The 12919-nt window shown below is 39.2% G+C and overlaps 3 protein-coding genes across 3 annotated transcripts; 1 reads left to right on the top strand and 2 right to left on the bottom strand.

Moving 5' to 3' along the window:
- Window positions 1-1577: 1577 nt before the first annotated feature.
- Window positions 1578-7952, top strand: LOC149609925 (alpha-galactosidase MYORG). The gene is made up of 3 exons (XM_089859744.1): window positions 1578-1932; window positions 3859-4223; window positions 4462-7952. Exons 1-3 carry the CDS (start codon window positions 1578-1580, stop codon window positions 6538-6540), a joined length of 2799 nt encoding a protein of 932 aa, XP_089715870.1. The 3' UTR covers window positions 6541-7952.
- Window positions 7953-9516: 1564 nt separating this feature from the next.
- LOC149609926 (uncharacterized) lies at window positions 9517-11389 on the bottom strand. The gene is made up of 2 exons (XM_089859788.1): window positions 10629-11389; window positions 9517-10112 (listed from the first exon to the last, which is right to left on the bottom strand). The coding sequence occupies exons 1-2, from the start codon at window positions 10740-10742 to the stop codon at window positions 9870-9872; spliced, it is 357 nt and encodes a 118-aa protein (XP_089715914.1). The 5' UTR covers window positions 10743-11389; the 3' UTR covers window positions 9517-9869.
- Window positions 11390-11903: 514 nt separating this feature from the next.
- On the bottom strand, window positions 11904-12835 carry LOC149609927 (coiled-coil domain-containing protein 12). The gene is made up of 5 exons (XM_089859742.1): window positions 12594-12835; window positions 12439-12515; window positions 12312-12373; window positions 12144-12255; window positions 11904-12079 (listed from the first exon to the last, which is right to left on the bottom strand). The coding sequence occupies exons 1-5, from the start codon at window positions 12716-12718 to the stop codon at window positions 11985-11987; spliced, it is 471 nt and encodes a 156-aa protein (XP_089715868.1). The 5' UTR covers window positions 12719-12835; the 3' UTR covers window positions 11904-11984.
- Window positions 12836-12919: the final 84 nt, after the last annotated feature.

The raw sequence follows: 12919 nt of genomic DNA on the forward strand, positions 1-12919 counted from the left end.
TTACCATAAACATAAAGTTCGAAGTGCTCGCTAAAAATAAATAATTGGTTAATAAATTAAGTCAGTATAGATGACAAACTGAAAAGCGTATCGTACATTATAATTTAACCGCAAAACAAATATGAAAAGAGTCACGTCCAAGTCTTAAATCGTAGATACTGCCAACATAAATTTAGTTTTTATATTTCTATGGTATAATTAAACTCGTACACTTATTACGCCTTTTCCAATGAATGCTTTTCAAACGAAATACTCTATCCTGTATACGAAGTGAGTCTACCTTATATTCTAAATGTAAAGTCCTTTTAAAATTTAAATATTTTATCATTTTGACCCTCGCTCATTTTGCGGTCGAAAAACAAGCGTTTAGTATCTTCGATTCAGCGTAACCGGGTAGCGGTAAAATTATAGGAAAGGAGAAATGCATGGTTGACCTTGTAAAGGGAAATGGCCTTGTCCATTTGGCCATTAACTCGTGACTTTTGGTGGCGTTTGACACCGAAGTAAGCGTACTAAAATTATTCAAGAATTGTTTTTAAAAGAATAACAGACCCTTTCGATGTAACTAATAGGGAAAGACGTCGGGGGTATAACTTTGCCTTCCATCGCGCTTTTTGGCGCCTGCGCTGTAGTCTTTTATATTTTGGCATCGAACTACGGAGTATCCATAGTTAAAAGTAACAAATTATTACGAGTTCACTTGTACCAAAGGTTACCCGCGTTGCTACATTTTAAAATTATTAAAATGTACAAAAATACCATCGTTAAAACGTTTAGGGTACTTTTCTGGTTGCTCGCCATTTTCCAAGATGGTGGCGGATTCAAACCAGAAACCATACAGTCCAGCCCGTTTATAGAATATTCTGAACCAGTATACTTGAATTTCAGTCAAATCTTTTGAAACATAAAGGATGTTATTAGTCTACGATTTTGGTCGCCATTTAAAAACTCTTTCTTATTTAAGAGTATGTCCCTGAAAAGGATTAGCTTCCTATGTAAAGCCGTTTATCAGTCAGTCATTCATTCAAATTATTTATGAAAAGTAATTTCACGCGCTGGCTACTTCGGTGTCGAAAAAAGATGGTCTAACGCGCGGTTGAAAAGGCAGGTAAGGTAAGGTATAATGTAGTCGTTTGGACAGCCGAATAAAAAACAAAATAATAGAAAAGAAGTGTACACAAAAAAAGATTCTGGCATCGTTTTATTTCGCTTACGATGGCCAAATTGGTAAAATCTCCAAGTTTGGGAGGCGGACTGAGCATGACTAGGAATTAAGTTTTGTTGGTTTTTTTTCTTCTCGCTCGTCTAATTTCTATTCGCGATGTTTTTTTGCTTAAAAAATCAAAGGCGAACAATACAAATTTCGTCATAATGAGCTAAAAAGAATTCGAGACTGTAAAGACGCGAAGGTTTTAAACAGAATTCAATTCATTACGGGCCGTTCAGTTTGTTGGAGAGAGAGAGACGAAATCGTATTCGATTCTCTAATCTCTACCACCGAGTTTGAAGAGTATTTTTTTTAAAGGAGTCGCGATATCCTTAATTAATAACTACGCTAAATTAGTACTTAATCTAAAATGGATAACTTGGGAGCCGACTTCTCCGAGGAAGACGAGGCTTCCGTTACTCCTACCGTCACTGTTCCGCAAATTAAAGTGAAAGTGGAAGTAGTTTCCGAACCAGTTGATTCTTTGGAACAATTACCCGAGGACGATGGTGTTTCGAGGGCTTCTTGGCCATTGGAGACTGTTCCGGAAGTTATTGTCGTTCGTGGACCAAATGGGGAAACGCATTCGGAAGGCGAGGAAGAGTTCGTATTGGATGATGAAATTAGAGCCAGGACACAATCGGTACCTCCAGCCCCACCCTCGAGAAACAAGCAGATTAAAAAAAGGCATAGTGAACAGTCCTTGTTGAAAGTACTCCAGCGTAGTAAGTTTCATAATGTGAAATTGTATTACTGATTTCCAGAGGGTGTGCCTTGGGTTCTAGTGAAAACGAAGGCTGCGCTTACGTTGTTTTAAAATGATTTATTTTTGAAATTTGGGACAGTTAGGCGTGATAGCATCATGCCCTTGTTCCATTTAATTTTAAGACTACAAGGGTGAAACATTTACATTATACGAAATATAGTCAATCTAGTGGTTTAGAATAAATTGATAGATCACTGAATTTTAAGATTTTCGTTGTATCGTTTCTGGTACAATTTGAGTTACTTATAGGAGTTGGGATATTATAAGCAATCTAAATATAAACCTGATAAGTAAAAGTCCCGTCTGACTGACTGATAATCATCGCTCAGCCCAAACTCGAAAACAGTATAGCCCGGACGACAAAATGTCATTGAACAATTTTGACTTAAAATCGCCCAAAGAACACCGCGCTTAATTTATGGCAGACTTATCAGAAACACCCTGTATTATGTTGATGCGCTCGCTATAAACTCAATTTGCATATAGCTTACGGAATGTTATTTACTAGGAAGCTTAGCTCGTTTTTGGATATCCGGCAAGTCTTTTGTTTTCCAATAAGTGTGGGGGTTTTTAAACTTTTTATTTTTTGAGGTTAAATATTGTTCCGAAGTCTGAAGTTCCGTAGCCCGAGATTCTAGAGAAAAAAAATAAACACAATAAAAGCCCGTTATTATAGTCACCGTAAAGTATACAAACACATTTACTTGCTGAAATAGGATATCCTGGTTCTTATTTGAACATCAGTAACCCCCTTTTAGAAGACCAGCTTACGAGTATTATGTCTCGTACATTAGATGGTTGTATGTACGAATATATCTTTTATTGGAAAGGCTAAACTCTAGTGAAATTAATTTAGGAGGTTTAGTTGCCAAGTTTTATTACATAGTAATTAGTATTCTAGGCGTGAACCAAAATTTCCATGCAATAATTGTTTTTCTACGATTATTTCCATCGATCTTTTGTAAGGTATATCTTAATTGGTTCGCCATGATTGATACTATGACTAAACCATGGGTTATTCCGAAGTATAAACTAAAATTTTCCCGAATTTATAAATATTTTTGTCAAATATAGCACTTTTCATGAGGTAAAATGTTTTTCAGTGACTGTATCTTGTGACGTATTTTTATTCCACCGTTTTCTTTCTATAACAACTTTTTCGTGAAACTCTTATTGCAAATCTATGGTTGATATCCAAAGAATACACGTACGTGATACGAGTGTCGTGCAAAAGATGTATAAAATTGTTTAGACGGAAAATACTAAACTAGTTTTAAGGGTATTACCATGGTATTAAGTTTTAACGTCGAAATTGGACAAAAAGAAAAGCCTCATTGCCAAATTGCGCAACGCTTTGATTTAAAGGATATATCTCATGGGGAAAATAAATTTTTTTACGTGAATAAATTTATTTAAAAACTACACTTCATTATCATGCCTGTTGTCTAATCACTGTTCTATACGTAGAGTCAATAACAGCAACTCAGTCTATGAATAGTTCTTGTCGCCATGTTGGTGGCCATAGAACAGAGTTGAAAACTCTCCCATACTATCTTTATAAAAGTCCCTGAAAAAGTGATTTATTCTGTTAACGTAACTGCTTTAGGCTATAGTTGTACTGGCCCTTTAAGTCCACTGTTGTTTAGCGTTTAGAATTATATTCCTTTTTATACACGACGTTTTAAGAGTTTGGATTCGTATGTTTGAAGCTAGATGCTGGAGAAAAGTTAAACCTTCAATTTAGTTTGGGATTTAAAGAGGGAGTATTATGACGTCTATCGTCGTGACGAGAAGAAACTAGTTCTTCCTCTTCTTTCGGATCCGCGCCTTAAAAACCGCTTTAACAAAAGGAAATTTTTCTTTTTCTCTTTCCTCGTACCATCAGAGAAGAAGATGGAGATGCGATCGAACGCCAGCACCGAGGATTTGATCGCCTTGGCGGCCGCCGGTGGTCACAAAGCGAGGCAACGGCAGGGCGATACGGCCTCGCAGTCCGATGAAATTGGTCCCGATCAGTCCACCCCGCCTTATCCTAATAATCCCGATGGCAGCCTCGCTTCTTTCCCGTCCGCCACTAGCCTGCAGTCTTCCCGCAACACGACGCCCAGGGATTCTCCCAAGAGTACGCCGTCCACCACTAGGAAAGTCAAACCAGCCCTTAAGTTGACCCTAGAGGATTCCACGTGGACGCCACCCCAAAGACCCAAACCAAGCACTTCGACCAAAATTAGGAAAAATATTCAAAGTGGGGTAAGATTTTTCTTTTGATTGTTTTTGCTTTTAAAGCGAGACTCGTTACAGTCTTTCCTCGAAGTCACGGGAAACGAAATAGGTTTCCCATTAGGCTGTCTTCACTCTCAGATGCCTCGCTGAAAGGTTTTAGCAACTGCCACGAGGTATTCTGTGTTGTGAGACGCTGAGACTCGCTTTAATGAGACAGTCCTATCTAAGAGATCAGCGAATCAACGAAGCTTTTAATATTTTACAGGCGGCCAAAGTAAATAAAGTTGTGCAATTAAGTCGAACACCCGAATTTCGGTTCCGCTTAGTATTGTTTCTCCTCTTTTCCTTCATCGTTTCAACGGTGACATTTACGTGGTACCTGTATCAAAAGCAAATGCTGCAACTGACGATTGGCGACAAAATCAAATTTATGGAAACGCGCCGTATCCTCAACTTCCTTCGCGACGACGGTGGTGACTTGATGAAAGGCACCGTAGGCTTACACATTCCCCCGGAGCTATCCCCCTACGATTGCCAGAGTCTGAGACGCGCATCGGGCCCCAACATCTGCATGGAATGGAAGTATCGCGCCAGGCTACAAATCAACGTGGCGCACGAGACCAACGTCAGTTGTTATACGGTTCATTGGGAAAGTTTAGAGAAAGGTACAATCTTGAAAGATTGCTTCAACTTACGCGGGGCCCATTGGTACGGCATGGGTGAGTTGCGTAATTCATCGTGGCCCTTTCGTAACACGAAGATTAAAATGCAAGCGATGGTGACTGGCGATTTGCTTAAATCCGACTTCGGTGGTATCTTGGAACGGTACTGGCTTTCTTCCTCGGGCATCGGAATTAGAGTAGAGTCGTACGTTCCGCTTTTTGTTAGCCTAAACGCGACGGGAGACGACCATTTGTGCTTCGAGTCACACTTCGACGAGTTCCCTTACAAATCTCCGTCCAGAGGTTCGCTCCCAACCTTGGAGTACACCATCTGCACCGGCCCTAATACAAAAGCGGTACACGAGTCTATGATGAAACAGTTTGCCGTTTTGCCTAGTAATCTGAGCACGACGGAATTCATGCAAGCCCCTCTATGGTCCACGTGGCCCAAATTGCGTAATCACATGACGCAAGAAGCGTTGAAGAACTTTTCTCATCATATTATTCAGCACGGTTTCGACGATCCAGGCTTCATCTTTTTCGACGAAAGTTGGCAAAATAAGCTTGGTGATTTGGAGTTTAAATCTGAAAATATTCCCAATCCGGAGAACATTCTTCAAGTTCTAAGAAATAAAGGGTTTAAAATCCTTATGACAGTTCATCCGTACGTTTGTCTGGATTCTGAAATCTTTCCTAACGCAACCGCCGGTAACTACCTCGTGTCGGATGCTCAATTGCGTGTGCCTTTGTTAACTCGCTGGCCCGAATCTAATTCAATCTGCGCCATTATTGACTTGACTAAAAACGCCTCTTCGGAGTGGTTCGTCAACAAGTTAAAGGAGTTAAAATCCAAATACACCATCGATGGGTTTTTCTTTTTGGGTGGTCAATCGACATTTTTACCGCACTCCTACCATTTTAATCACTCTTCGGTAAACCCGGACGAGTACCTACACCATTACGCCGACACGGCCGCTAACGTCGGTACCATGACGGGACTTTCATTCGGTTTTAAATCGCAGAACAAGTTGTCATTCGTTCGCTTAGCCCCTCGTCAATCTACTTGGGACTCTTCGCGCGGTCTGCAATCCGTCATTCCAACTGTATTAAACCTCGGACTATTAGGCTATCCTCTAGTCAATCCCGGTTCTGTTGGGGGCGACGAGATACCCGGTATAAATCCCGAATTTGACCATCCTGGTAACCGTACCATCCCGGACAACGAGTTGTATCTGCGCTGGCTTCAAATGGTTGTATTTTTACCCGTCGTTCAGTTCTCCGTCCCACCAGCGGATTACGGTTTAGATGGCATTAAAGTGGCCAAGGTACTCTTGACGACCCGTAAGAAAAAGGTCTTCCCAGTTATTCAAAGGTGCTTGCGCGAGTTCTTAGCAACGGGGGCGCCTATTGTCCGGCCATTATGGTGGTTAGCTCCCAACGACCCGACTACTTACGGACTAGAAAATCAGTTCGCTATTGGCGACGAAATCATCGTTGCGCCGGTAACGGAACCGGGGAAACGCAACCGCGAAGTGTATTTGCCACAAGGCTTTTGGAAAGACGAGAATCAAGCGACTACTTGGCGCGGCGGTCGATGGCATCATAACTATTCCGTGCCTTTAGAAAAAGTAGCTTATTTTATAAGAACAGACGATCCCAAAATAAAGGGTGAAGCGTCTTAATTCGCTATTTAGGTACTAGTAGGTAAGTAAAGAATTTATTTAGGATTTAAAATTGAATCGTTAATCAATTTCGATTAAGGCCTAGTCCAGAAAGTGTTCGACTTAAGCGATTGACTGGAATTTATTAATTTAGAGAAGAAGGTTGTTAAATAAATAGTCACGCGCCAAAAAAATATAAACCGATCTCTAAAACGGATAAGTGTTAGATTTGAAAGACAAGAACGCGTCTTATTACATTCCTTTTCTTGTCTTACAAATATGATCCCTTCGGTGCGTAACCTGTGATAAATCTTTAGTGGCCATGATACAAAACATTCGCGTATTTGTTCGGGCATTTTTATAATTATTAGAAGCAAATTAGCAAACCACGATTAACTTCGTCGCTCGGTAGACTAGGTGGATTAATTTTACACAGCGTAAGGTGTCTTAAAACATTTTAGGTAATAATTTAAAACTTTCTTCTTGTCGTTCTTGAGCAGTTGAATTGGACTTTTCGCGTTAAGAGGGGCTACTGGCCTACCATCCCCACTTTTGCCAGTTAGCCTTTAGGTCTTGAAAATACGTTAGAGCATGGCAAAGGCCACCCGCGTTACTGCGATAATTTTGAACTATTTACCCCCTACCCACAAGCAACTTAATGAACGTTTGAAGAAATCGAAGGCATTGGGTTAAAACTTGGCATCCATGTTTTTATAACCCTACAAGGTTGCCCAAAACACTAATACCTTCTGTGAAAAAGCGGAGGTATAAACAATACTAAAACTTATCTTTCCTTTAAAAAATTGCAACAATGGGAAGAATGTCAGTTTCTCACAATTTTAATACCAAACGTTAGTAATAAAAGTTGTCTTAGTAAACCACCTAAATAGACCTTACCGGCTGTATATTATTTTTGGAACCAAACGAGTTATCCTACCTGTGTAAAATTGTTTCACTATGACGATAACAAGAAGTTAATTTTAGAATATGATTTTTTTTAAATTACTATTAATATAATTTCCTAGGGATAATTGTTCTTTTGTTCCTTATATCCTATTCCCAAAAAATATGTTTTAAATACTTACGCAATTTAGGAACAGATCGACGCCAAAGAGTTAATTAATCCTATATTTATTCTGTTTCCGATTACGAGCGTAAATAATTCCATTACAAACGAGTACAACAAAAACCATTTCTTGTTAAATATTAATTACGAGACTAAATATTATAATTGATCGAGTTATATACCATAACGTTCATTATGTAAATATTAGGTTTCCTTTAAGTTTATAATTATTATTTTTTTTTTGGAATGTTAATCTATGAGAAATCAGATACGTTGTATTTGACATTCCATTTTCCATCCGTTTATATATGAAAATTTTGAAGATGAAAAAAGGCTAGTTTTCTCAATAAAACCTTTTACGATATAATTTTCGGCTGTTTCATGTTTGTTAATAGAGAAATTCCATTATCATATCATACCTTAATTACTCCATGTCCTCCCGGTTCCATTTTGGTGTCCAATGTTCTTACTTACACAGTGAGAGTGCTGAACCCGGTTTCAAAGTAAGCTACCCCATTTTGTTTGTCAGAATATCCTGGGAGTACGTATAGAAAGGAGAGGTGAGCGCGGGTGGTGTACAAGGAGTGTCCCAAGCCCTAACGTCTCCCCCATACTGCTTTTCACTCCTTTCTATAAATGCTCCCAGGAATATCTATGTTACAGTGTCCGCATTTTGGTGCAAAGTAAAGGGTAAATACTGGAGTAACTATAGACTACCCAGTGGCAAAAAGGCAACTAGAAAAATAACGTAAAAGCATACCTAAGTATTCTAGGAGGGAAATAACATTTGTGCTTATAAGAAAGGGTATGACACTCCCTCGAGAGTAAGCTAACGTGGTTATCAAGAAAAGCCCCTATCGATGCCCAGGTACGGTAATGCACTTTTCTAATTGAAAGAGACCGAACGTCATCTAAGCGGATCAAGAAAGGCTCAAAAATAGTTGTTAGATACACGGGAGGGTATATTTTCTGATTGAAGAATGGGTATAAAATGGTTCGCGCCGTCCATGAGTAATTCACTCTGACAGTCGACCCTCGAACGAGGCGGACGATAGCTAGGTGAGTTTTGAAGACGCGACAGTCGTCGTTTTTAGACTCTGTAACCCTTTACGTTATATTAGAATGGTCAAGTTCGAGTCTGTCCGTTTCTACTCCCTTCTGGTCATCTGGACTGTACTCTCCGGGGTCTATACTACGGTGGTACTAAATCCAGGACCGATGGAGGGGGAAGTTGGACTCCGTCAACTGAGACGCGTATCTATGGCCGATATGGAACGCGATCACGATTGCCGGACGCCATCTCCGGTTAAAAGTCGCTTTCGTCAGTATGACCCAAACATGTCCGTCTTCATAATTCCGGTGGAGAGACCTCGAGAAGATAAAGCTTTTGAGGCCTGGGGTGGTAAAAGGAAAGCTAGCGATGATGGAGACAATTTACTGGAATGGTTGGAAGCCAACTTCAGCGGAAACCCTAACGACAACAAAGTGGGTTCGGGTTTGAATAAGAAGTCCGCGAGTCAAACGGGTAGCCAAGAAGATGAAAACGCGTCACAAATGGACAATTCTAACGAGTCATCAAATTCCATGGTAATGAGACGAAAAGGCGGTCACAAGTTCCTATCTTGGGGCGGTAAAAGATCGGAAGGATCGTTTGGCCAATGGGGAGGAAAGAGAAGCGGTATTTCAAGTCAGGTCAAACGAACTGGATCCTTCAACAACTGGGGAGGGAAGAGAAGTGACATTTCAAGTCTGATCAAACGAACTGGATCCTTCAACAACTGGGGAGGGAAGAGGAGCTCCGAACCCTCAACTCGACTGGCCAAATTTTGAAGAAACACGAAAGGGATCTTTTATATAAAAATGTAATATAGTATTTCGTATTTTGAAAAACTGCGATGAAATTATAATAAAGATTCACTGAAAACGAATAATATGTGTAAAAGATAATTTTTACTTTTTCATTTTAATAACGCTTTTTTTGCGTATACATTTTGTTATGGTAACGTGTATAAACTTCGTTTTATTTCGGCTAGTGTCCGGCTAACTTTGAGTCTCTTATATTATAATGTGGCGTAGAAATAAATTTTTATTATTTGTTCAGCTCTAGTATGAACAAAAATAAGTAAATGCCAACCAAGTTGAGATAGACCTTTTTATAACCCGTGAATAATTCTTAATTATAATTTTAACGAATTATTAAATAACAATAAAAGACGCGTATTCCGGGAAAAGAAAACTTGTCTCCAAGAGGTAATATTTTTGGTTTTCTTGACTTCTTTAAGAATTAACCACGCACTGCTCCAATGTAGTTATCGGCGTAATCGTCCATGTCAGACTTCTTCCCCCTGGCTCCCAAAAAGCCGGGAGGTGGGGAGATGTCGTTGCTTCTCTTCAATGGACTGAACCGTCTACCACGTGCACCCATGAAACCAGGAGCCGATGGAAAATCGCCAACAGAGTCTGCCCTCTTGCCCCCTTGCTGGAAGCCGAGCATTTCTCGGAGCATTCGAAGGAAACCTTCGTCTGACTGAAGTGAAAGATGTGGGATTAGTTGCCTTATTCTATAACATTACAGTTAAATTCTGCGAGGAATCGCTCAAGAACTGGAACATAATGCGAACAATTTTATGCGAAATAATACGTTTTCCCTTTGTCCATATGACTACAAAATGAACTCGTTTTCAATGTTATAAACTTTTACGACATGCAATAACAAAGAATCCTTACTAACAATTAACGAGTAGCTCAACTCAAACATTATTTGTCGCCAGCTATATCCCTTTTATAAAGGACACTTTAAGGGCTTCATTTCACAAATTCTCAAGAAATTAATGGTTTTGTGTGACAATGAAATAATGAATGATTTTTTAACTATGGCTTTGTAGAACACTAAAAACTTGATCAAAGTCTAAAATTATGTACCAGTTCAACAACTATTTTTATTTATGAACATAGTGTTCACTGTACTGCATGCAATCCGTTCTTTAACGGAAGTATAGTTGTAAAGAGAGGAGTTCGTGGAGTTTAAAAATTTGATTGTTACCTCAGGCTGGTTATTTCTCTCTTCTCCATTAAAATCCGTGCATTGAGCGACCAAAACCCAATAACCGGACAACATTACCACCAGAAGTAAACTCAGAACGGAAGGCCGGCTCATTTTTGGATGGTTTTTGGAGAAAAGTACCGAGACCTTTTAAGATGGGATATATCCGTTCTGAACGAAGTTTGCGAGGAATCTGGCTCTAAAGGGTCCAACCCTGGGGTTTTTATAGTAAAAACTGGACGACCAAATTGGCCAACAGGTGTGTTTGAGAGAGACAGAGAGTAAGAGTAAAAGAAATAAACAGGCAGAAATTACGATTCCTTGGAATCAGGCGGACACGGCTAACAAATTGTAAATAAACGATTATTTCCTTCTTGTGGCGGTCGCAACTTGACCAATTCCTATTTTTTTCGGGCTTAAGTACGTGAGCTACCCACACGCCTCCCACTCTCCTCGTTGCTTCTCTTTCTAAGAGAACGCGATTAGCAAAGGAAAACAGGTAGCCAGCCTTAGGTAAGGACTACTATTAGATAGTATTAGTATTCGAGCCAGGCCAGGCGAGGAAAGTGGACATAGGGGAAGTGAGGGAGTTTTAATTTGGTTTCGATGTAGGTTGGTACTTATTCTTCATTTAGAGCGGGGAATCAAACCCGGCAACTGACGTAAACGATCTTAGTGTCGAATTACTGGCAGATGCAAAGCTGCCCCTGTTAAAAAAGACGTGAAATAACAGTCCAAAAATAACCATAACTACTGGTAACCCCCTCTTCGCGAGGCTACCCTTAAAATAAAACAAGTCGTTGCGTAGAAATATAATATCAGGCGTCGCTTTACGAGAATCTATAACGTTTCATCTAAGTCACTTCATGACAAGCTCTCAGTAACCAGTGACAAACTTATGGAACGTAGCTCATGAACTTATGATGAAAGTAACGTTTTCTCCGTGATCATAGGCGGGACTGGAGAGTGGGTTGTCTATTTGAGAGCGAGAGGAGAAACAAAATTTTATGTTTTCTCTGTGATCATAGGCGGGACTGGAGAGTGGGTGGTCTATTTGAGAGCGAGAGGAGAAACAAAATTTTATGTTTTCTCTGTGATCATAGGCGGGACTGGAGAGTGGGTTTTTTGTTCGCTAGCCTAGTTCTATGCAAAGCTAGGGGAGGTCTTTCCCCAAATAGGACCCAAAAAATTTGATATGAACTTTTTTGTTCATTTCAAAATGTCTCAAATGCCTAAATATAGTGTTAGCAGACAGACAAAAATCGCATACAGTAAGCCAGTCAAAATACATTTTATTTCAAAATGAGTTCATTATATACACATAAAACAATTAATAACCGCAATATAAATTAAGTTTTAATCTTCATCTGAATCAGGTGGTTTTTCTTGGACATTACTACCACCCACGATAAGTGATAAATCTTCATTGGCATTGGCTTGCAGGCGTTCACCTAAAATATAATTAGAAGGGTTATAAAACTAACATTACCAAACTGAAAAAAATATATATCTCACGAATTAATTCCGCAATTGCTCTTTGGGTCCTCTTTTCTAGTTTTTCTAATTTCTTGGAAACATCTCTTTTCAGGTCCCAGTCAGGTTTCCTAGGTGCTAGAGTTGCAAGATCCTGTGTAAAAGACAGTGTGAAAAATCGTCCTTACATTAAATAGTTTCAACATTTACAATTTCTTGAATTAAAGGAGTCGGTTTTGATAGATCCCCATGATCTTCGATCAAAGCTTCAACTATAAAAAAATTTATAATATAAATTTGATTCTAATATTTTATAGGCAGGGTTTATAGGATTTACTTGATTCTGTTTTAGCTGGAGGTAATGCTTTTTCTTTTAACGTTTCGTCTTGTGGCCGATAACTACGAAACTGCGGTCTTTTATATATTAAATTAAACAAAAACATTAATTAATAAATATTAAATGGTTTTTATTAGATTTTTGCTTGTTCTCACGTTGGAAGTATTTTTTCCTTTGGTTCAGAACTTTCATTTACACTCGCTCTTTTAAGATCTCTTAACCTAGCCTTTCTCTTTTCAGCTTCTTCTTGTAAATGGGCTATCTTATCGTCCGAAGCCATTATTTTAAATTAAATTGGCTTAATTTTATTTAAATTTAAAAAAAAAAGAAACGGGCCGCCTTTCCAATATTCAAAATTGGTACAAGCAGACGACAGAAAGTTGCAACTTGTTTCGCAATCTGTCACCATGGAGTAGTATTAAGGGAGGTCTAGGGAAGCTTTTTAAGAAAATTTCCACTCTCGTTCTGGTAAAACTACTTC

This window comes from Phalangium opilio, unplaced genomic scaffold, assembly GCF_054372755.1.
Source record: "Phalangium opilio isolate 3A_F unplaced genomic scaffold, DU_Popi_V2 ptg000344l_1, whole genome shotgun sequence".
Lineage (NCBI taxonomy): Eukaryota > Metazoa > Arthropoda > Arachnida > Opiliones > Phalangiidae > Phalangium > Phalangium opilio.

Bases quoted from the DNA above. Each gene is read 5' to 3' on its own strand.
- LOC149609927 (XM_089859742.1), bottom strand. From the start codon at position 12,718: ATGGCTTCGGACGATAAGATAGCCCATTTACAAGAAGAAGCTGAAAAG. The intron at 12,516-12,593 runs GTGAGAACAAGC...AATATATAAAAG, and splicing joins AAGGAAAAAATACTTCCAAC to ACCGCAGTTTCGTAGTTATC. The intron at 12,256-12,311 runs GTAAATGTTGAA...TCTTTTACACAG, and splicing joins CTCCTTTAATTCAAGAAATT to GATCTTGCAACTCTAGCACC.
- LOC149609925 (XM_089859744.1), top strand. From the start codon at position 1,578: ATGGATAACTTGGGAGCCGACTTCTCCGAGGAAGACGAGGCTTCCGTT. The intron at 1,933-3,858 runs GTAAGTTTCATA...TCGTACCATCAG, and splicing joins GTTGAAAGTACTCCAGCGTA to AGAAGAAGATGGAGATGCGA. The intron at 4,224-4,461 runs GTAAGATTTTTC...AATATTTTACAG, and splicing joins GGAAAAATATTCAAAGTGGG to GCGGCCAAAGTAAATAAAGT.
- LOC149609926 (XM_089859788.1), bottom strand. From the start codon at position 10,742: ATGAGCCGGCCTTCCGTTCTGAGTTTACTTCTGGTGGTAATGTTGTCC. The intron at 10,113-10,628 runs GTAACAATCAAA...CTTTCACTTCAG, and splicing joins AGAGAAATAACCAGCCTGAG to TCAGACGAAGGTTTCCTTCG.